Raw genomic sequence first — 23945 nt, 5'->3', positions numbered from 1 at the left:
TCTCTCTGTCTCTGTCACACACACACACACACACACACACACACACACACACACACACACAGATGTATTCTTTGAGTAATGAATATCTACTGCATATGTTTTCACTGGTCTTGGATATATATTTATAAGTAGCATCACTGGGTCAAATAGTATGTTTAATTTTATATATACAATACTGCCAAACCTTTTTCCAAAGTAGTTTTATCATTTTTAATTCCCACCAGCAATGCATAAAATTTCCAGTTATTTGAAATACTAATGTTTGATATTTCAGTTCTTAATTTTAACCCTTGTAGTGCTCATTTCATTTTTGTTTGCTATAGTTATTAGTTCATGTTTTATCTTTCCTTCCTCTCCAAACTGGAAACTTTTGATGACAGCATATGATTCACCTTTGTATTTGTTAAATTGATATGTTTAAGAGGTACTGTTTTAGCCTTGGAGGTTAAGTGCCCAAACTTTGGAGCCAGATTGCCTAGATTTAAAGCTTAGCTCTTCCACTTAAAAGTTTTGAGACCTTGGACTATAAAAATAACATAGTGGTAAATAAACTTTTTATAATTAATTATTTTGGTTTCCCAACAAAAAAATCAAGCTTTTTTGAGGTTAAGTAACTGATTACCGATCAAATGAGTAGAAAGTAATAGAACATAATTTCAAGCCCAGACATATCTAACTCCTGTGCTCTTAACCACTATACAACATAGTACTGCCACCTGAATCTGCTTTAAAACCTACTGTATTTTATTAAGTTTCTGTTTATTATCCTCAGTTAAGATGTAAATGAATGAAGGTGCATCTTTAAATATTGAGCTTTCCAACCTATGAATTTGATTTATCTCTCCATTTATATAGATATTTTAATTGTTCTGAATAAAAGTGCACAATTTTCAATGTGGAGATTTAGCATGTCTTTTATTAGACATATTACTTGTTATGTGATATGGATGCCTTTGTTAGCGGTATCATTTTGTAAATCTGTATTTCTGCTTGCTTGATGCAACTAATTTTTATATTGACTTTATATCTTTCAACCTTGCTAAATGTACTTATTAATCTAATAGTTTGTCATTTGTAATTTTTTTGCCTTCTTGCCCTACCTAGCACCACCAGGTGCTATTATTATGATTATTTTTTATTTTTAATTTTTTTTAATTTTTATTTTTTCTGTATTTTTCTGAAGTTGGAAATGGGGAAGCAGTCAGACTCCCGCATGCACCCGACCGGGATCCACCCGGCATGCCCACCAGGGGGCAATGCTCTGCCCATCTGGGGCGTCGATAGAAGTATATTAGTGATACTTGTGTCTCGTTCCCCATTTGAAAGGGAAAGTTTTTAACATTTCACCATTACATGTAATGGTGAGGCTGATAAAGGGAGACAGACTCTGCCTTTTTACTGCCTGCTTGTGATAGCAGTTAAGTTCTCCATTTGGCTTCCTTGATACTCGAGGCAGGGACTCCATGGTACTCCATGGTACTGCTGAATGGACAGTAGTTCTGGTTCCCCACTGAGTCTTTACTGATCTCTCACTGTTTAGAATTTGAAAAATAACCTATATGGGGATCGGTGAGATATTTGGAAGTTTCCTCAGTAGCTTGAGTTTTGATATGGGCTTTAGACAAAGATAAAGGAATAGAGAAGAGTGTCTAGCCTGTTAGCACCTTCTGTACAAAGTCATCAGCATGTATTTATATTATAGCAATATTAGCATGGGCCATAAATTACAACATCCACTAGCTCTCTATAGTACATGATAATTTTATTGTAATTCTGTAAACTGGGGTTTAGTAAATCTTTTCCATAAAGGGCAAAAAGTAAATATTCTAGTTTTTGTAGGTCAAGAGGCAAAATGAGAATATTGTGTATTCACCAATATAACAAAAAAGAAAACATTTTTATAATTTTATAAATTTATTAAATCTAAATGTAATAATAGAGTACAATATTTGTAATATGTTTAATACATATTTACCAATTTAAAGAATGGAATTGGGGATAATTGGAGTTTATAGTTACTATTTTCTGTCATCAAAATCAATTGCAAATATTTAGCTACTAATGCTGATTTGTATAAAGTTTTTTATCTTTGCAGATGTCTTTTCACAAAGATAGTGATTGGCAAATGCTGATATCAGTCCATGAAAATATTATTTTAATTGAGCACATTCATTATTTAGAATGTGTTTTTAGAATTCTATTAGATTTTCTTGTCTTTTAGCATGTCATTAGATTTCAGAATAATCATTTTCAATTGAAGATAAGGTGGGAAGCTCCTGAGCTGCAGCAGAATTAAATGGATTTTAAAATATGAAAATTTTGTTTTCACTTGCATTAGATCCAAAAATGATGCAGGAACTGTAGTTTAAACTCAGAAATCATATCTGTTGGAAAATTATTGGAAAGAAAATTTTCCATCTTGTTTTAACTTTTGTAATGGGAATATGTTACCCTAGAAAGCACACTAAGTATATAAAAGCTAGAAATTACTTAAAATTAAAACAACATTGGTAGTTGTGAAAATACTATCAGTGTATAAAGTGTACATATAAGCATTCTTTTGGCTTGTAATATTACGTTCAGTGCATTAAGACAGTTACCAAATTTTCATAGGTGTTTTTTGTTTTGTTTTGTTTTTTAAAGTGAGAGGAGAAATAGTGAGACAGATTCCCTTCTGTGCCCCCTCTGGGATCCACCTAGCAACTCCAATCTTGGGCTGATGCTCGAATCAACCAAGCTATCCTCAGTGCCTGAGGCCAATGCTCAGACCAACAGAGCTATCCTCAGTGCCTGTTGCTGAAACATGAACCAATTGAGCTATATTCTCAGCGCATAGGGCTGATGATTGAACCAATCTAGCCACTCCTGCAAGAGGGGAAGAGAGAGAGAAGAGGAAGAGGGAGGGGAGAGAAGCAGATGGTTGCTTCTCATGTGTGTCCTGACCAGGGATTGAACCCAGGCCAACATCCTATCTACTGAGCCAGCTGGCCAGAGCCTACCAAATTTTCATCATGACATTTTACCTTCTTTTATTATTCACATATCTCGTTCAGTTGATCAGTAATAGTTCTTTGTTTTTAGTTTGCATCCTTTTTTAGAAAAAAAAATCCAGGAATTTTTCTTCTAGCAAGTAGAAAATGATAGAACTTAGCATATAAAGAAATACAATATGGTATTTGAGGATAGATAATAAATGGTAACATAAAAATGTGTCTTAAAATTAATCTGCTTAAAATGGGGTCCAAAATTTGGTGTAAAAATAGATTAGAATATTAATATTCATAAGGAATTACAAGGGATGCTTAATAGACAAAAGTATTTTGAAAAACCATAACAAAATTGTGTGGCTCACAATTTCATATTTAAAAACTTACTACAAAGCTACAGTAATCAAAAACTTGTGCTATTAGCATAAGGGTAGACATATAGATGAATGGAATAGATTCAAGTCCAGAAATATCCCATATGTTTATGGTTAATTGATTTTTCAAAAGAGCACCCAGGCCATTCAGTGGGGGAAAACAGCTTCTTTAACAAATGATGCTGTAAGAAATAGATATGCACAACCTAAAAAACCAGGTTAGAATTTTACTTCATGCCATATATAAACATTAGTTCAAAATGGATAAAAGGCCTAATATAAGAGTTAAAAATATAAAATTGTTATAAGAAAACATAGAGGAAATTTCTTATATCTTTGGATTTGGAAATTAAATACGACAACCAAAGCACAAGGTACCAAAGAGAAATATAGACAAATTAAACTTGATCAAAATGAAAAACTTTTGTATATTAGAGGACACTGTCAAAAGAGCATAAAGCCAAACCTACAGATGGGAGAAAATATTTGCAAATCATATGTCTCAATCTAGTATCTAGAATGTAAAAGATGTCTTATAATTCGACAACAGAAAGATAAACAACCCAATTCAAAAGAATTCAAAGGACCTGAAATAGACAGTTCTCCAAAGAAGATATACAAATGGCCAATAAGCATATGAAAAAATGCTCAGTATCTTTTGTCAATAGGGAAATGTAATCAAAATCACAATGAGATAATACTTCACACCCTACTATTCTGACTAAATAAATAAAAGAAAAAGACAAACAATAACAACTATAGATGTGGGAAAATGGACCCCATGTATATTGCTGGTGGAATATGAAATATTGCAACTGCAATTTGGTAGCTCCTCAAAAAGTTAAACACTGAATTACCATATAATCCAGCAATTCATTTCTGGTTATATATCACAAATAATTGAAAACAGGAGCTCAAACAGGTACTTCTACAATACTCATTTAGCACTATTCACAATAGCCAAAAGGTAGAAACAGCCCAATGGCCATCAAAGTGACTGGCTAAACAAAAGTAACAGTTATACACAGTGAAAAATTATTCAGCCATAAAGAGCAGTGAAATAATCATACATGCTGCAACATGAATGAACTGTGAAATCATATGCTAAGTGAAAAAATCCAGACACAGATAGTTACTTTTTGTGCCTCTATTTGTATGAAATATCCTAAATAGTTATTTGTAGAGACAGAAAGCAGATTGGTGATTGCCAGGGGGTGAGGAAAGGAGGATTGAGGACTCACTGCTTAATGGGTACTGGATTATCTCTTGGGTTATGAAAATGTAAATAGGTAGAGATGGTGGTTGAACAACATTGTGAATGTGCTGAGTGTCACTGAACTGTGCACTTTAAAATGGTTAATTTTGTGTTGTCTTGAAAATCAAAACAAGAAATATGGAGTCAATCTGATTTTTCTAATATCAGGTGTTAAATTATCTGAAATACTAGTTTTGAGATTGAATAAAACCAATCAAGTATTTAATTTTTGGCTCTGTTTTAAAATTACAGCATGGTGATGTTTTTTGCTAAGCATATATCTTTCCACCTTGTGATCACAGAGAAGGATATTTTTGGAAATGTATGTAATGTCCTCAAGCTTTTAACTTTTTTATATTCAAATACTTGTCTTTTGAAGTGCTTATATCAGTATCCTTATCATTTTCTCTGCATGTAAACTATTGTCTCATTGTTTAGTCAAACTTTGAAATAATTATTTGGAATCTGTCTATAACATTTCTTTCATTTTAATTATCAGTTGTTTTCACAGGGCCATTCCTTATTTTGAGATTTTATTTCACTGGATATTTAGAAACAAGAATGAATGAGTTTTGAAATTGAATCTGTTTTGACTGTTCTGGTTTTTTTTAAGGAATTTTCAAATGGTGCTTTATTTTCATGTTCTTAAACATAGGGCAACACAGTCAATTTTATAAATACTGAATTCCTCCCATACTATATTTTAAACATGATATTTTGAGGCTAGATATTTTCTTGTTTTAGGCAAATTCTTCCATTACCAGAGCAAGATAGAATGTAAATGTCATCCTTGAAGTAAGAAGGAAATATCTATGTCTTTTATAACATAGTTCCTAATAACTATAGGAAATAATCCAAATAAAATAGGACTTAGAAAATACATTATTAAGGTTTTATCAGGAATTATTGATTATATAATACTATATTGTACTTGTTATAAGTGAGAAAATGAATGTGAAGTGCTTAACACATAATGAACGTCAACTATAATATTATCTTGATTATTGACCAGAAAGATTAATAAATACAGAAAACAGGTACTAACGATGAACTATGAACCCTGCTAAGGATCTACTTTACAGATATTTTAAGTTTATACTGAGTTTGAATGCTGACTCTTGCTGACCATAGCAAATTGTGATTCTCACCTATAAAATAATGAAGAGTAGAACGAATATTATTTTAAGCTATGTGTGTGTTTCCGCTTCTATAACAAATTTTTTAGCAAAATTTCTTCACATGTAATTTTGAAGCAATATAACATATAAGAAAAAAACCCTTTAGCTGAAAGAGGAAAAGGATGTCAGTGATCTGAGATACCACCATAGAACCCATGAGGTATAAAGCACAATTAACTTACCCCTTAAATAGAAGTTCCCTAATGTTTCATTCAACTTTTAAAAACTAGTTGTTGGGTTTTTTTTTTACAGAGACAGAGAGAGAGTCAGAGAGAGGTAGAGACAGGGACAGACAGACAGGAACGGAGAGGTGAGAAGCATCAATCATTAGTTTTTCGTTGCGCGTTGCAACACCTTAGTTGTTCATTGATTGCTTTCTCATATGTGCCTTGACCATGGGCCTTCAGCAGACCGAGTAACCCCTTGCTCGAGCCAGCGACCTTGGGTCCAAGCTGATGAGCTTTTGTTCAAACCAGATGAGCCCACGCTCAAGCTGGCGGCCTCAAAGTCTGCAACCTGGGTCCTTCCGCATCCCAGTCCGACGCTCTATCTACTGCACCACCGCCTGGTCAGGCTAAAAACTAGTTTTTAATAACATGTTGAGTGGCATTTATTAGCTTATAATTAATTTTAATTGTCTAACTTTTGTTTTAAAGTTATGGGAAATTTTTCATATATTCTGCATGAGAATCAAGAATATATGAGGAATCGATGAGAACTATGGTCACTATGGCATAGTTGTTAAGAGTGTAGGCTCTAGAGTTCCAGGGTCGAGATTTTCCCTGTACTGCTATTTATTAGATATATGATCTCTAGCAGGATGCTTAATCTCTCCTTGCTTATGCTTCCTTATCTGTAAAAGGAGGATACAAATAATAGGTATATCACTGGATGATTGTGAAGATTAAGTGAAATATTGAATATGAAACGCTTAACATACGAGTATCAATTATCTTGATTATAGATCCAAAAGATTATTATTTACAGGAAAGTATGCATATGGTTAAATAAGAACTGCTAACAAGTGCATTTTACAAACATTTCTAATTAACTTTTGTTTATTCTCCTCCAAGTTGTTATAAACCAGATTGATATACAAGTTTATAATTTTCATGTTACTGCCATAAAGTTTCAATACATGTTCTTATTGTAATTTCTTTTGTTTTATCTGACTTTTGTAATGACGTGTTGAAGAATTTTTATTAATTATTGGAACAGAGAACATAGTAATTCCTTTAGTTGGCAATATGCTGGAAGGGAGACAACAAAAATATTATATATGACCAAAACTGATTTACTTTGTATGATTTACACATTAAAAAAGTATGTTCACTAGCTAATTAAAATGTACTATATCTTATTTATAGTGCAGAAACAATAGTTGTTGCATTGGTGAAGAAATATTAACTAAAAATGAATTTATGAGGAAGCTAAAGTTTCATAATTTTTGTTAAACTGTATCTTTATATTTCTTGCTGTCTTTACCTTAAAATTTGAATTGATGATGAATTTTAGAAAAGTGCCTTTATTTATTTATTTTTATTTTATTTTAAGCAAAACTCATTTCACAGATAGCAGATTAGCAAGCCTTTAAAGGAGCAAAGGTTTATTCCATTTTAATTAAGCCTCCCAAACTTTCACGATCTTGAAGTTTATAACTAAGCACTCCTATTTGCCAAATTGAACAAGAAACTTTATGAGAACAAATTTTATGATAAAATGTATATATTATACTTTTAATTTTAGTTCAGCTCAGCTGGAAACCAACTTTTCTTAAAGTGTGCCAACATTCTTTTTCTTTTTGGCCCTACTCCGGAAATAGTATAATAAAGAACATTATGTTAAAATTATAAAAAGTATAAAATTTGTCTGAAATCAGTAGATTGAGATCAGTGTCTCTTAACTATGGAATAAAAATTATATATTAATCAAAACCACTCCACTCATTACAAAAAAAGTGGGGATATCTTTTTGGAATTAGTAAAGAATCCAAACTTTTTCAACTTCAGATTTTTTTTTTAATTAAGTGAGAGGCAGGGAGGCAGACAGACAGACTCCTGCATGAACCCTGACCAGAATCTACCAGGCAAGCCCCCTAACAGTCAATGCTCTGCCCATCTGGGGCTGCTGCTCTGTTACTCAGCAACCAAGCTATTTTAGCACCTGAGGTGAGGCCATGAATCCATCCTCATTGCCCAGGGCCACTTGCTCAAACCATTTGAGCCATGGCTGCGGGAGGAAAAGAGGGTGAGAGAAAAAAGAGGAGGTTGAGGGGTGGAGAAGCAGATGGTTGATTCTCCTGTGTGCCCTGACCGGGAATCGAACCTGGGACTTCCACACGCCTGGCTGACACTCTACCACTGAATCAACCAGCCACGGCCCAACTTCAGATATTTTTAATGTGTAATTGTTTGTGTAGTAATCATTTATATGATCCAGACTTGGGGAGCTTAAGCTTCTAATTTTAAAGGACTTGCTGTATGAAAAGGTAATATGACATTTAAATAAAAATTAGTATCTTTGAAAGAAACAAGGCAAGTGTTATATTCTTTTTGGTTTTTATGCAGCTTATAAATACACATATATACTAATACTGTTAAATAGAAAATAATCAGCCACTTAATATTTATGCTAACAAATATAAAAATATTATATAAAATTTTACTTTAATTTTAGAATTAATATTTTATCAAGGTATAGACTTTTAGATTCTTAGATTCTCCCCTCCTTCAACATTTTAAACATGTCATCCCATTGTCTTCTGGGTTTCATAGTTTATGATGAATACTCATCTGTAAGTTTTGATTTTTTTTTGATGATGATTTGTCCTTTTTCTCCTCTTGCTGTATTTAAGATTTTCTCGTTTTATTTGATTTTCTGCCATTTGACTCCTGGATGTGACTTTTTATTTTTCACTTTTTCCAGTGTTGGGTTGGTTATACTTCCTGAGTCAGTGAATTAATGTATTGTATCAGTTTTGGTATATTCTTAGCTGGTTTGGTTTGTTTTTTTTTTTGTCCTGAAATTGTTGCTTATTCTCATTTTCTCTCTTTTCTACTCATTTGCAGTTACATTGGGCTGTTTGATTCCCACATGTGTGTTACGTTTTGCTCTTTACATTTGTCTTTTGTCTATTTGCTTTAGTTGGATATTTTCTGCTGATCTCTTCAAGTTCACTTACCTGTGTTTTGCTGTGTTTAGTCAGCTGTATAACTTAGCCACTGACTTCTAGATTTTACACATTGTATTTTTCAATTTTAAGTGACTATTTGATTCTTTTTCATAGATTTAGATTATCTGTTCAAATTTTCTTCTTTTCATCTACTGTGAATATTTTTCTCTGCTTTCTTTAACTTTTGTTAAATAGTTTTCTTAGTCTTTGTCTTCTAAATATGATATGTATAATCTGTGATATAACTTATAGATATATTTATATTTTTTTGTTGGTCACATTTTGTGTCCCTTCCTATGCTTCATAATTATTATTGTATATTAAATATTGTTTATTGTAGAGTTATGTAAATGTTGTTTTCTCTGTGATATTAGAAAGAAATGATGAAATACTAATCACTTCAACTCAGCCATGACTTGAGCTGGGTGATGTCAGTGTTAGCTTTATATACCTTGTCTACTTCTGGTTGTGTTGCAGGTATTTAGTTGGACTTTGTACATAATGAACTTTGAAATTGTGAGAGATTTTACTCTACCTTTTGGGATTTTTCTCTTTTTTTCTCATCCACCCTCTCAAAGTAGGGTTCTTTTGGTTGAGAGCAAATATCTTTAGGGGAGACCTGCTGAAATTCTACACTAAAGTGGTAGGTGCCACCTGTTGAAGTGTGAGTTTGACTCCTAATCATCTTAACACTGCAGAGAACATTATTTCCTTCCAACTCAATCTCGTTCTTTCCTAGTCCACTCATGCAGTCCCACCCCTCAGCAAATGTTTCAGGGGATTTCATAAGATTCCAGTCTGTCATACCAGTATATGAACCATAAAGATCTATGCAGTTGTCTCTTTTCCTTGGTAGTGTCACTCTGATTCTTAGTCTGTATCTAAGTGGCATATTTTCTAGAGGTGAAAACAACAAGAGGCTCAGTTTATGTGAGGATAACACTTTTACTCATTTTGCTTCCATTGCTCTCCAGTATATTTAAAAATATGTTTTGGGGGAATAATTTATCTTTTTTTCTAGTTGTGGAAGCAGTTACTTGCCACTATATGCTGGTAAATTAGTTTTTTAAAAAGAAGAACAAAATTTAGAACCATATGTTTACTCTCTTATATATCGCAGTTATATAAAGTCTGTGTGCTTAGCTTACTGGTTTGTTATTGAATATTAATATTTGTTGCTAGATTTACAAGGCCCCAAAATGATCAATATTGATGTTTGGAAAAACTGTATCCCAAGAGCCAGTTTAAATTTCAAAATTCATTTTGGTCAGCAGTAATTTAAGTGAAATGTAAACAAATTAATTTTCTTTTTCTTTCTCCCTTTCCTATATAGTGAGTGATAGTTGCTTCAGGAATCTTGCAGAAGACCGCAGTGGAATAAATCTCAAAGATCTCGTACAAGATCCTTCTTTGTGAGTATTAGGTTTTTAGTATTAATTATAATTAAGTTTATTGTGTGATTGTTTTTCAAAAGAGATGTAACTGAGAACTTATTTAAGGTTGAGCAATTTTTTATTTTCTAATAATTTGTTTTACATATAATGAAGCACATGGAACAGTTAAACAGAAGAGAAGCTATAGGATAGTTACTTTTTAAAAGTATAAAAGATTTTAGAAGAGGGGTAGTATTATAACTAATGATTGATTTTCAAGAGGTAGGGCTAATGGTTGATATCTTGCCAATACGGCAATAGATACCAAGCAGGGAAGATGATTAATAGTTTATTTGCTTGGGAAGGAGAGATTGAATGTTTATACATGAATTTTAAGTTCTTTTTAAAATAATTTAACATTATTTGTAAGCCTAATTACAAATATAAAGTAATAATTTGAAAAAATATTGAATATATTTCTAATATTTTACATTAGAGTACTATACACAGCACAAGATTTTTGAAGAATTTTATAGGTTTCAATTTTTAATGTTCTTGCTTATGAGTCAATCCCATTCTTTATAAGCATGTACTTTAATATAATGTCACTTCCTATTTCATAAATCAATTCTTGCAATTGTATACTTACTGGAAATTATGCATGCTATCTTTTTTATAATTTATTTATTGAGATGAGGTGAGGCAGAGAGATAGATCCCCCCACATGTCCCCCAACTAGGATCCACCCGGCAAGCCTACTAAGGGCGGCAATGCTCAGCCCATCTGGGGTGTTGCTTGGTGATCAACCGAGCTCTTCTTAGTGCCGGACGTGGAAGCTGTGGAGCCATCTCAGCACCATGGGCCAGCTCGCTCCAATTGAGCCATGGCTGCAGGAGGGGAAGACGGAAAGAAAGAGAAAGAGAAAAAGAGATAGAGAGAAGTGAGAGGGGGAGAGGTGGAGAAGTAGATGGTCACTTCTCCTGTATGCCGACCAGGAATTGAACCTGGGACATCCACATTACAGGCCAATGCTCTACCACTGAGCCAACCAACCAGAGCCACGTACTATCTTCTACATGAACATATCCTCCCAGGAAGATTACCTCTTATTGAAGAAAAATAAAAACAACATCCAAACTAGTAAAGCCCTGGGCAGCAGAGAAAAGAAAATTGAGTGCTGGCAGTGCTTTCTTTAATGGTGTATAATGCATTCAGTAGAATATATTTTAACAGAAAATCAGTCTTCCACATCACATGTAATCTACACTTCCAAAACTTTTGTAATTCATTGAGAATGTGAGGAATAAAAAACAAAAATGTTTTGAATCTGAAGGTTATTGATTCTTTAATGATTTTTTATTTATTTAAAAAATATGTAGTTACAAGATATTGAAAATGATTGAATATTGAAAGTTTTAATGTAAAGAGTTCAGAAATGAGTTTCCAAAACCAACTCTCTCAATTTTTTTCTTAATCTCTCTTTTCTTCTTTCAAAAGGATTGCCAGTAGTCTTTCTCCATGATTTTTATTCCAATGAAGATTGACAGTTGTCCTTTCAATTCTATAAATATTTAATTAGGAGTGTAATTAATCTCTGAATGTAAATATTCCTAGTAGATGAATATTGAATAATGTTTATTTGAATGAAGAGTTCTGTTTTTCTTATGGATGTGAAAGGAAATGTTATAAATTTTTTTAAAGATTTCACCCATTTGAACAAATAAATAGTTCCATTATTATATTATTTTTAAGGTGTATTTTTGGTACAATACGATTATATATCTGTTCAATGCAATCTTTGTGAAAAATAATGTGCCTATATGGACTTTAATGGTATAAAGGCTGAGGAGAATTGCACTTCAATTGCAAATTATAATGAGTTGTTATATTTTGAGAGAATTACGAACTTCTTTCCAGAATGTGGAATAATAATATTCATTATGCAGCCTGTAACTAAATTCTAAATTTAATCTTAATGTTTTAAGAAATACTTATCTCAGATTACTATTCCATGGGATGGACAAAATACTTTTGAGTTTTCTGTTTTAAAACAGCCAAATATTATCTTTTTTATTATATTTTTCTGAAGTGAGAAGTGACGAGGCATAGAAACAGACTCCCCCTGCAAGTACCTGACGGGGATCTACCCAGCAAGCCCACCAAGGGCGATGCTCTGCCCATCTGGGGTGTTGCTCCATTGTGACTAGAGCCATTCCAGCACCTGAGGTGGAAGCCATGGAGCCATTCTCAGTGCCTGGGCCAACTTTGCCCCAAGGGAGCCTTGGCTGCGGGAGGGGAAGAGAGAGATAGAGAGGAAGGAAAGGGGGAAGGGTGGAGAAGCAGATGGATGCTTCTCCTGTGTGCTCTGGCTGGGAATCAAACCCAGGACTTCCGCACACCAGAGCGATGCACTACTACTGATCCAACTGGCCAGGGCCCACCAGATATTATCTTAATTTAGGATTATTCTCTTAACTTGGCATTAGTCTAGAATGTTAGAATTTAGTGAAAAGGAATTTTTTTTTGCTCTTGCAACTTGGATTTGGAAAGAACTTTTTCTTTATTAAGAATTATGAAAATTTACTATTAATGCCTCTAATTTATATTTTAGGGGTATATTTCTTAATTTTGTAAAAGACTGTAGGGAATGACATGCCAAATGTGAAAAACAGTCCACTTTATTCAGTTGTTATGATGAGAAATAATTTATTCTGAGTTACTATTATATAGCAATATTTACTTAGTACATAACTCATCCATAAGGATTTTCTTAAGCCAGCTATCTCTTTTCTGTCCCAGACTCATGACATAAGTTTTTACTATTTATTCACTGATTCAGGTACAATTTGTGGTTCTATATGGAGTTGAATTATTTGTGGCAACACTGAGTTGGAAATATGTCAGAAATAACCTTTTTATAAAAATCCCCTTCTTAAAAAAAAAAAAAAACGGCATTTGATGAATACTCCAGACTAGTGTAAGGTTGTTAAAATTGCATGTTCATGTTATTTTAATAAATGTCCCAAATTTTTAAAAATACCATTACAATATTGAATGATTGCTTTTTGTGTTAATATGCCTCGTAGATTTGTATTATGGCTCATGTACTTCAGCTGCTGATGCTAAAAGGAATTGATGTGCAGAGAGAAATTGGGTATTTCAGTCACTAATGTTCTTAGAAAGGAAGACAATAAAGAAAGAAGTTAAAAACAGGCTGAGGAGAACCCATACTAAAGTGGTCACTATTGACACTCGTAGCAATACATAGCATGTCTTAATCAGATAAATGAGCAGGTACTGAATTTCTTTGAACAAAGAACAGAAATAAAACTGAGTCGTGTTTATGTGCTTGTGTGTCTGTGAATGAATGAGTGGAGTTTGAGAGGTTTACAGCCCCAGAGTAGATTGGAAAGGCAGAACCAAGACTGACTAATTCATACTCTAAGTCTTGCCAAGCTACTGGAATAACATGAAAGGCCCTTGGTAATTTATCTATGCTGTATATAGTACATACCTCAAGATTTTGCTTTTATTGGAGTAAAGAAATTATTGGGATTGAATGATCTGAGTGAACTATATTGTGTGAACATGATGAAGGAAGGATGCCATGGAAGAAGAGAAAATTATGAATCCCTAAGCAAGACTTTCTAGTTTAGGGAAGTTCCAGTCAAGATAGTGACATGGGTAAACAAGCTACTTGGATCCTCCCACAACCACATAAAAATTACAACTAAACTACAGAACAAGCATCATTCAGAACTGCCTGAAATCTAAACAGAAGTCTTCTAACTAAGAATATAAAGAAGAAGCCACATCAAGACTAGCAGGAGAGACTGATGTGCGGAAAGGGCCAGTCCCATATCCATGTATGGTGATAAAAAATAAGAAGGGGTATCTAGGCTGTGGAGGGGAGCCAGGGGTCCCAGCCCCAAACCAGAACCCCCAGCCCAGGGTTCCAGTGCTTACAAGAGTAGTCCTCATAACTTATGGTTGTATTCTCTCACAACCAGGATTGTGACTGAGACAGTTGGCAGCTGAAGTTCCATACATTCCTCTTAAACAGCAGTTCTCAACCTGTGGGTCGCGACCCTGGCGGGGGTTGAACGACCAAAACACAGGGGTCGAATATGTATTTTCCGATGGCTTTAGGCGACCCCTGTGTTTTGGTCGTTCGACCCCCGCCGGGGTCGTGACCCACAGGTTGAGAACCACTGCTCTTAAAGGACCTAAGCACGGACTTACTGTATTTTCCCATGCATAAGACACTCCCATGTATAAGATGCATCTTTATTTTGAGACCCGAAATTTGAAAAAAAAGATGTATTACATAAAGTTATTGAACTCAAGTTTTATTTATCATAAAATTCATACAACTCCTCATCACTGTCAAAACTCCCATCCATTAGCTTATCCTCATCTGTGTCTGATGATGAATCACTGTCTTCATATATTGCCTCATCCTTAGTTTCATCTATGGCATTTGAAATGCCACACTTCTTAAATGACTTGACAACAATCTCAATCTTGATATTATCCCAGGATCTTTTCACCCAGGTACAAACTTCTCCTATAGTTGGTTTCTTTACTCTTCCTGCTGGTGTCAAATTGACCCCAGAAGACTTCATCCATTGGTTCCATTTGCCTCTCATGGCAGCTTTGAAGGGTTTGTTAATGCTGACATCAAGTGGTTGGAGCTGGGATGACAAGCCTCCAGGTATGACAGCAAGTTTTGTTCTTTGCTCTGCAGCGATCTTCTTTGTGTTTTTTGTTTTGTGTGCCCTGAACTAATCAAGCACCAATAGGGCAGGATTGCATAAGAGTGTACCTGATCTCCTCCAAACTTTCTCAAACCAGATCTTCATCCCATCCTGATCCATCTAACTTTTGTCATGAATGTGGACAATTACTCCTCAAGAAATGTCTTCTTTTGGCATTGTTTTGTGTTTGAAAATCAGCATAGAAGGCAGCTTGATTCCATTGACACAACAAGCTAGAACAACTGTATAATGGCTCTTTTTATGCCCACTTGTCTTCATTGTTACAGTTTTCACCCCCTTCTTATCAATAGTTCTGTTACTTGGGACATCAAATTGAAGGGGAACTTTGTCCATATTTGCAATCTGCCCCAATTCAAACTGATGTGTCTTCTGACATAGAATGATAAAACGATGATATTCTAGGACGTTCTGCTCATAGCTTTCAGGCATCTTTTGGGCAAGTCTAATGCATGTATGCATGCTTAGTCCATTCCGTTTCATGAACCTGAGGCACCAAATTGTGTCCTCCTTTGAAATCAGAAGAAAGAGAGAGAGGGAGGAGGGGAAGAGAGAAGGAAGGAGGGAGGGATGGAGGGAGGGAGGGTAGGAAGGAGGGAAGGAGCAAGCGAAGGAAGGGAGGGAGGGAGGGAGGGAAAGAAAACCAATATGATAAAATGACAGAAAACTTCTTCCTGCTCTCCCCTTGGAAGGAGGGAGGGAGGGAGGGAGGGAGGGAGGGAGGAAGGAAGGAAGGAAGGAAGGAAGGAAGGAAGGAAAAGAAAATCAATATGATAAAATGACAGAAAACTTCTTCCTGCTCTCCCCTTGGAAGGAAGGAAGGGAGGGAGGGAGGGAGGGAGGGAGGGAGGGAGGGAGGAAGGGAAGGAAGGAAGGGAAGGAGGGAGAGAGGGAGGGAGGAGGAAGGGTGCATGGGGCTCTTTCCTGCTCTCCCCTTTCAAGGAAGGAAGGAAGGAAGGAAGGAAGGGAGGGAGGGAGGGAGGGAGGGAGGGAGGGAGGGAGGAAGGAAGGAAGGAAGGAAGGAAGGAAGGAAGGAAGGAAGGAAGGAAGGAAGGAAGGAAGGAAACCAATATGATAAAATGACAGAAAACTTCTCTAACCTGGTGAAGGATATAGACATACAGAGAGTTCAAAACCAAATGATCTCAAAGAGACTCACACCAAGACACATCATAATTTTAATGCGAAAGTTTAAAGACAGAGAAGAGCAGCAAGAGAAAAGTGGTTAGTTACCTATATGGGAGCTCCCATCAGGCTGTCAGCTGATTTCTCAACAGAAATTTTACAGGCTAGAAAGGATTGACACAAAATATTTAAAGTGATGCAAAGCAAGGACCTAAAACCAAGATTACTCTACCCAGCAAAGCTGTCATTTAGAATCAAAGGACAGATAAAGAGCTTCCCAGACAAGAAAAAGTTTCATCACCACCAAACCTGTATTACATGGAATGTTAAAGGGTCTTCTTTGAGAAGAAATAAAAGATGCCATCTTTTGTTCATTCATTCTTCAGTGGACACAGGGTTGCTTCTACCTTTTGGCTATTGTGAATAATGTTGCTATGAACATGCTAATATCTCTTTGAGACCCTGCTTCCATTTCTTTGGTTATATACCTAGAAGCAGAATGGCTGTGTCATATGGCAATTCTGCTTTTTTTTTGAAGAACTACCATATTGTTTTTCCTAATGTCTATACTGTTCTCTAGTCCCACCAGCAATACACAAGGGTTCTAATTTCTCCAGTTCACCAACAGTCATTATTTTTTGTTTGTTTACTTGGTTTTTGTTTGTTGTTTTTTGTTTATTTGTTTTTGATAGTAGCCATCCTAATGAGTATAAGGTGATATGTTCTTGCTTTTTTTAAAAATTTTGTTACTGATTTTAGAGAGAGGGGAGGGAGAGAGAGAGACATTGATTTGTTGTTTCACTTATTTATGCATTTATTGATTGATTCTTATATGTAGGTGCCCTGACTGGGGATTAAACCTGCAATTTTGGTGTATTGGAATGATGCTCCAACCAAATGAGCTGTCGGCCAGGGATTGGTATTTTTTTTCTTATTTTTTCTTTCTTTTTTTTTGTATTTTTCTGAAGCTGAAAATGGGGAGGCAGTCAGACAGACTCCTGCATGCACCCGATGGGGATCCACCCAGCACACCCACCAGGGAGCGATGCTCTGCCCATCCGGGGCATTGCTCTGCTGCAACCAGAGCCATTCTAGCACCTGAGGCAGAGGCCATAGAGCCATCCTCAGCGCCTGGGCCAGCTTTGCTCCAATGGAGCCTTGGCTGTGGGAAGGGAAGAGAAAGACAGAGAGGAAGGAGAGGGGGAGGGGTGGAGAAGCAGATAGGCGCTTCTCCTGTGTGCCCTGGCCAGGAATCGAACCCGGGACTTCCACACACCAGGCCGACGCTCTACCACTGAGCCAACCAGCCGGGGCCCAGGGCTTGGTATTTTTAATTAAAGTTTTCTTCTTCACATATTGTCTTCAAGTATGATTTTGATGCAACTCATCTACAGAGTAAAGAAAAAGAAATGATATTTTTTATGTTTCATTATTATGATACTTTGGTATATTGTGATGTAAACCATATAAACCTATGGTACTTATTTAGTAAAACAGAAACTGTTTTCACTGTTATTGTGAAGTTTATCAATAGGTCCATAGTAGTTTTGTAACAATATTATTTTAATTAATTTATTTTCCTTGATTTGCATTATATTACTTGCTTTATTACTACTGCTCTTGTATCTCATTTAAAGGATTACTTTCAGGTAAAAAAAAATTTTTTTAATTAGAAGATGCCAGATTGGAAATGCAGCATACTTTTAAAAAACAATGACTTGCTAGTTTACATGTTTTTTGATACTATAGATCATTAGTGCTTGATAATAGTGTCTCATCTTTAAAAACAAGATAAAATTGATCAAAATAGTTGTTTCTGATTGTAAATATCTTAGGCATTAACATTTTATTTACCTTTATGTACTTTTTTTATTACCATTTTTGGTGGAAACTATTCTTTTCATGATTCTGAAACACAGCTTTATCCACTTTAGTATACTTGGTTTCACACTACAATCTGAATGATATTTTGGTTCCTTGGATCATGGCATTAAATATGAAGGAAGGCAGGATTGTCATCTGGGAAGCAATCATATCTAAATATAGCTTGTACTTATCTGCTGGTATTAAAACAGGTTGCTATGGTGAATTGAATTTCTTAAAAATGCCAGTCAGCAGAGGATAAACAGTGGTTTTTGAAGTGGTATTTTCCATAGAGCTGTACATTCTCATACTACATTTGCAGGTAGATGAATTTAGTTAAATTTTTAATCATCCATTTATTAAATATCAAGTTAGAGTATTTTTGAGACCTTTCCTATTTATTGAACAAAATAGAAGAGTTCTTTTTATATTGTTATATTTTGTTATTCTGTAAATAAGTTGTATTTGGTGTGGAAATGCATTTTTCTAATGGCAGCATTTTAAACATTACTGATCATTTTTCTCTGTTGCTAAATCTAAGACATATCAAAGTTGTCTTGTGGATAATAATATCTAATTCTTTATCATTTTTATTCAGGTTCATTTTTAGTTTATATATTGTCTATAAAATGTATTTTGGGACAATATAACTTAATGTAGACTGATGTTATCGTATTGTACAATGGTATTATTGTACTATGTTCTGTGTTAGAATGGCAAATTCAAACATTTCAAATTTTATTTTACTTTTAGAAGATGTTCCTCATTTCTATCATTGCATACATTCCTGAGAATGGATGTGTAATTTTTTTGAGAGTTCATTTGTTTTTTAATTTACTTAATTGAAAATCTGTAATAGATACTTATTTGAAGTTTTTCAGCATTTAAGTTTAACAGACATTATTCTTAAAATCAAGGAACATGATTGAAGATGGACAGTATCTAAGTTGTCCACTTGAGACATATAGGTGACCAATCCAGTATTAAAATTTTTTAATGAAATAAATAAATAATGTATTATTTTAATTAGTTGACTTTTACATTTTCAGGATACAGAAACCTAAGTCAAATTAGCTTAAACAGCAACATGGAACTTGATTGGCTTATGTAACTAAGTAGTACCTCTCATGCAATCATGAAAGAACATTAGAAACCAGGACAGGATTAGGAACCTCAAAGAAGAGAATTAAGGAGTTTGTGTAACTGCTATTATCTTTTTGGTCTGTTTTTGGCTTTAGTCTCACTTATTGCAGACAAGCTGTATCCATGAAACCAGGATCATGACTAATTTACTCTAATTTCCTTCCTTCTAGCTCCCTGGTTTCTCTTCACTTTCCCAACTCTAAAACACATAATCCCTTGAAAGGGTTCTAATTTAGTTAATTGGTACCTTAGCCAATCACTGTGTCCAGGGGTATAGGCTATATTAATTAAGTAGTCATAGGACAAATGCCTATGTCTAGAATAGTAAAATATCTTAATTAAATGGGGGAGGGTAGTTCCCAAAAAAGAATGATAAAACCAAGAGATGTATGCTGTACTGATTCTCACTTGTTAATTTAAGGAAGAACTAATACTTGTCAAGAAATGTTGTTACTTTAGCGTAGAACATCTTGCTTGCCTGAGCATAGTATCTCAATTAGATAAGTATTGGTAGTAATATCTGTATTCATTTTAAAGGATTATGAAATTCAATTAATTGATAATAGTTGTTCCCTACTTGCTGATATTATTTATTGACTGTATAACACACACACATAAATGTGAAAAGATTGAGGTGAATTTATTTCTTTAATTTCATCTAGATAGACAGCAAGTGGAAGGTTATTTCTGTTTTTCCATCTTTCTTTCTTAAGTATAAACCCTAAGTTTAAGGCATCCATGTTTCTTAAAAAGAGGAACTTCACCATTATAAATCATAAAGGGAAGTGGAGTCAAAGATTCTCATTTACAATTTCATTATAATACCTTCCCTGAGGAATATTATTATAGAGGCATATAAAAGTTTAATGGGAACACTGATCAAGTATTTCAAGAAGAGGTGATCCTTGAAATGAAGCTTTTGTTAAAAAAAAAAGAAGGGAAGGAGGAGAGAGAGATTGAGAGATTAAGAGGAGAATGAAAACTCCATAAGTATATCATATGGCTTAGAAATCCAGTTTAGCTGAATATGAATAAGCATCTAGAAGGTTAAAACTGATTAAAACAAAATTTTGATATTCATGTAATTCATTAATCCAAAATACATTGACACATCTGACATTGATGCTCAGAGTCAAAAATGGTGATTTTATTGTTTACTTATATTAGTTTTAGAATGCTATGCTAACAAATCTCCACAAATTTACTGAATTAAAGCAACACACATTTATTACCTTATAGTTTCCATGATTCAGGATTTGGGGCACAGTTTAACTGGATCCTCTGCTCAGTTGCCCAAGATTCCAATCTAGATATTGACTGGGTTGCATTTTTATCTGGAGAGTTGACTGGGTGTAAAGCCAGTAGCCACAGCCGCCTGGCCCATGCAGGTTTGCATTTGATTCAGACAGATGGTAATGAAACAATGGAGTCAAGAACTCGTGGGCCATTACATTTAATTCTAGCTCGTACCCGGTGGGCGAGAAATACACACAGTGGGAAAACATTTCCCTTTCCATTCAGGGCTCCCAAAGCCACTGACTCATCTGAGTTTCCTAGAACCAAAGGTTTCTACCTCACCAGCCTTACTCACCTCTGTTCCCCATCTCCTTCTCTCTGCACAAACTCTGGACAAACTGGCTTCTCCTTCAGCACTCCACCATCTTGGCTGCCTTCTCTCCTGCAATGCTAATTTCAGGAACCAAGAGAGAGTCCCTACTCTGTCCCATTTTATAGTGTAGAAATCAAAACCTTTAAGCCAATATACAAATAAGGAAGTCTCTGATACAAAGTCACTTATCTGAGGTATAAATGGGATTCCTCATGAGAATGCACCACCCCACATCATGCTACAGTCATGGGCAGGGGTCCCCAAACTACAGCCCGCAGGCCACATGCACCCCCCTGAGGCCATTTATCCGGCCCCTGGTGCACTTCCAGAAGGGGCATCTCTTTCATTGGTGGTCAGTGCCCCAAAGCACAGCGTCGCTCACGTACAGTACTACTTCTGGTGATGCAGGACGCTCGCGTCATGGCTCCAGAAGTGCATCATATCACTTGTTACGGCTAGCAGTGACAAATATGGAACCGGACATTGACCATCTCATTAGCCAAAAGCAGGCCCATAGTTCCCATTGAAATACTGGTCAGTTTGTTGATTTAAATTTACTTGTTCTTTGTTTTAAATATTGTATTTGTTCTCGTTTTGTTTTTTTACTTTAAAATAAGATATGTGCAGTGTGCATAGAGATTTGTTCATATATATATATATATATATATATATATATATATATATTTTTTTTTTTTTTTTTTTTTTTTTTTTTGTATTTTTCTGAAGCTAGAAACCGGGAGAGACAGACAGACTCCCGCATGCGCCTGCCCGGGATCCACCCGGCACGCCCACCAGGGGGCGACGCTCTGCCCACTAGGGGGCGATGCTCTGCCCACTAGGGGGCGATGCTCTGCCCCTCCAGGGCGTCGCTCTGCCGAGACCAGAGCCACTCTAGCGCCTGGGGCAGAGGCCAAGGAGCCATCCCCAGTGCCCGGGCCATGTTTGCTCCAGTGGAGCCTCGGCTGCGGGAGGGGAAGAGAGAGACAGAAAGGAAGGAGAGGGGGAGGGGTGGAGAAGCAAATGGGTGTTTCTCCTGTGTGCCCTGGCCGGAAATCGAACCCGGGACTTCCACACGCCAGGCTGACGCTCTACCACTGACCCAACCGGCCAGGGCCCATAGTTTTTTTTTATCGTCCGGCCCGCCAGTGGTCTGAGGGACAGTGAACTGGCCCCCTGTGTAAAAAGTTTGGGGACCCCTGGTCAAGGGTGTGGAGAGAAGCTTAGTTTTGAAAAGATTTTAGTATTAAAAGGGTGGGAAAGGCTTAGCTTTAAAACTAAGCCTTAGGCTATAATGACTTTGCCAGCTTACAGCCTGTCTCCCACACCCAATGCAAACTATAAGTGAGCAAACATATATATCATATTTACAAACTATTTGACTGACACTGGGAAAGAATTGCTTCAAACTAATTGAAGTTGTTAAATACCCTGTTTTTGCTGGGTTTTGGCTGGTTTCCACCCACAGCTCCCATCATCTTTGCCATATAATGTCACCTAATCATGGAAGTAAACTTTTGGCTAGAAACAAGTCACAGATTACACCCACATTCAAGGGGATTACATAAAAGTGTGAACACCAGTGTGGGGCAAACAGCTGTATTAGGCTTGCTTGCTTGTACTTGGCATGATTAGTGCATGAGCACGTGGCAAAGCCACATGTGTTTGTAGCCTATAGAAAGCTACAGTTACTTTCCCTCAGCGTGGATCTCTTGCCTGCCACTGTAAGGGGCAGTTTTCCCATCTGCTTGCCCACTATTGTGATAATCTAATAAACGGGAATGGCCTAATGCTCTGGCTTCACAGTTCCTCTACCGTCTGCCCCAATCCAATGTGAACCTGCATGGCCTCGACCACTGGCATTACAACCAGGATGTGGGAATTGTTGGGGATCACCTCAGGGTCTGTCAGTCACAACAGTTTTGAAATGTTCCTTCCTAATTGGAAGTTATATTCAATTATGTAGTTTAATCCTATCAATTTAGAGATATAAAAACTAAAGTTCAACTAAGTGTGATTTATCTAAAGTAATAGGCCACCTAACAACCAGGTTTTGTGCTCTTTCCATTTACACCTCAGCTTTGACTTCCTTGGTTTTGGTGTCACATTTATTGGTTTTTAAATTAAATTTTTTTTTCAGTTTTATCGAGATATAATTGATATACATCACTGTATAAATTTAAGATGTCCAGCACAATGACTTCACATTTGGTTTTAATTTGTGTTACAAAGTTTATTTAAAAATATGATGACTTATATTACTGGCCACGTAGGCGCTGACATTAAAATGTCTGAAAGTATTTTTTTCTGTATGGTCAATAAGAGTATGATTTATGATTATTTACTTGTTCTCTAACCATATATATTTTATTTTCTCAGTTTTCAGTTTTTGTGAGGTGGAGGTAAAATAGAATTTTTGTTACCTTTGGTTTTGTTTTATGTTGTTACCTGAGGAGTGAGACTACAGAAACTAAAAGTGAGACTGAAAGTGAGATTTAACACCTGCAAGAAGAAAAGCCTCAACTGAGTCCTCCTCTCTGAACGCTTTTGTGGGTTATGTTGGTAGAGAATTGCTGGCTGTGGGTTAGGAAAACAATCAAACAGGCAGGTAAAGAAGTTTGCTAAGTATGCTTCCCTAATGAGCTTTTTATGAAACACCTGCTTATGACTCAGCCCAATTAGAAAGAAAATGAAAACAGAAAAGCTAGGGGACACTATTTGTTTTTTTTTTAGCTGTTTTGAAAGTTTAAAAATTTGAAAATACTATTTTTTTGAGGGATTATGCAGAATTAAATTACCTCTACTCAGCAGGGAAAATTTCCATAATATTAGACTTTGGGGCAGCAGTTTCAAGGAAGCCAGCCACCCAGCTCCTTCTGTTCTCTCCTACCTAAACAGTGTCATAAATGATAATTACCCATATATATATATATATATATAGGAGCAAATATATATATATTTGCTCTCTGAGATAAATACAAATGAAGTTTAGGAGGAAGCTTGATTTTTAAGTTTAGGGTAATCCATTTAGGAAGGAAGGTTGGTTGAGCATGGGTATTTTCCTCCTGGAGCCCTCTATGATCGATCCTATGTG

General features: G+C 35.6%; 1 protein-coding gene across 8 annotated transcripts in view; it reads left to right on the top strand.

The window, feature by feature from the left end:
• The window catches only part of GPHN (gephyrin), a 524116-nt gene that overhangs the window by 94928 nt on the left and 405243 nt on the right, over positions 1 to 23945 (top strand). For all 8 annotated transcript variants that reach the window (XM_066272872.1, XM_066272871.1, XM_066272867.1 and 5 more), the window contains exon 2: positions 10300 to 10378. In XM_066272872.1, the coding sequence (XP_066128969.1) occupies positions 10300 to 10378 (79 nt within the window). The remainder of the gene's footprint in view (positions 1 to 10299; positions 10379 to 23945) is intronic.

Source organism: Saccopteryx bilineata, chromosome 4, assembly GCF_036850765.1.
Source record: "Saccopteryx bilineata isolate mSacBil1 chromosome 4, mSacBil1_pri_phased_curated, whole genome shotgun sequence".
In the NCBI taxonomy this organism is placed as follows: Eukaryota; Metazoa; Chordata; class Mammalia; order Chiroptera; family Emballonuridae; genus Saccopteryx; species Saccopteryx bilineata.
The sequence above is the reverse complement of the archived record's forward strand: the minus strand, read 5'-3'. Positions and strand labels throughout refer to the sequence as shown.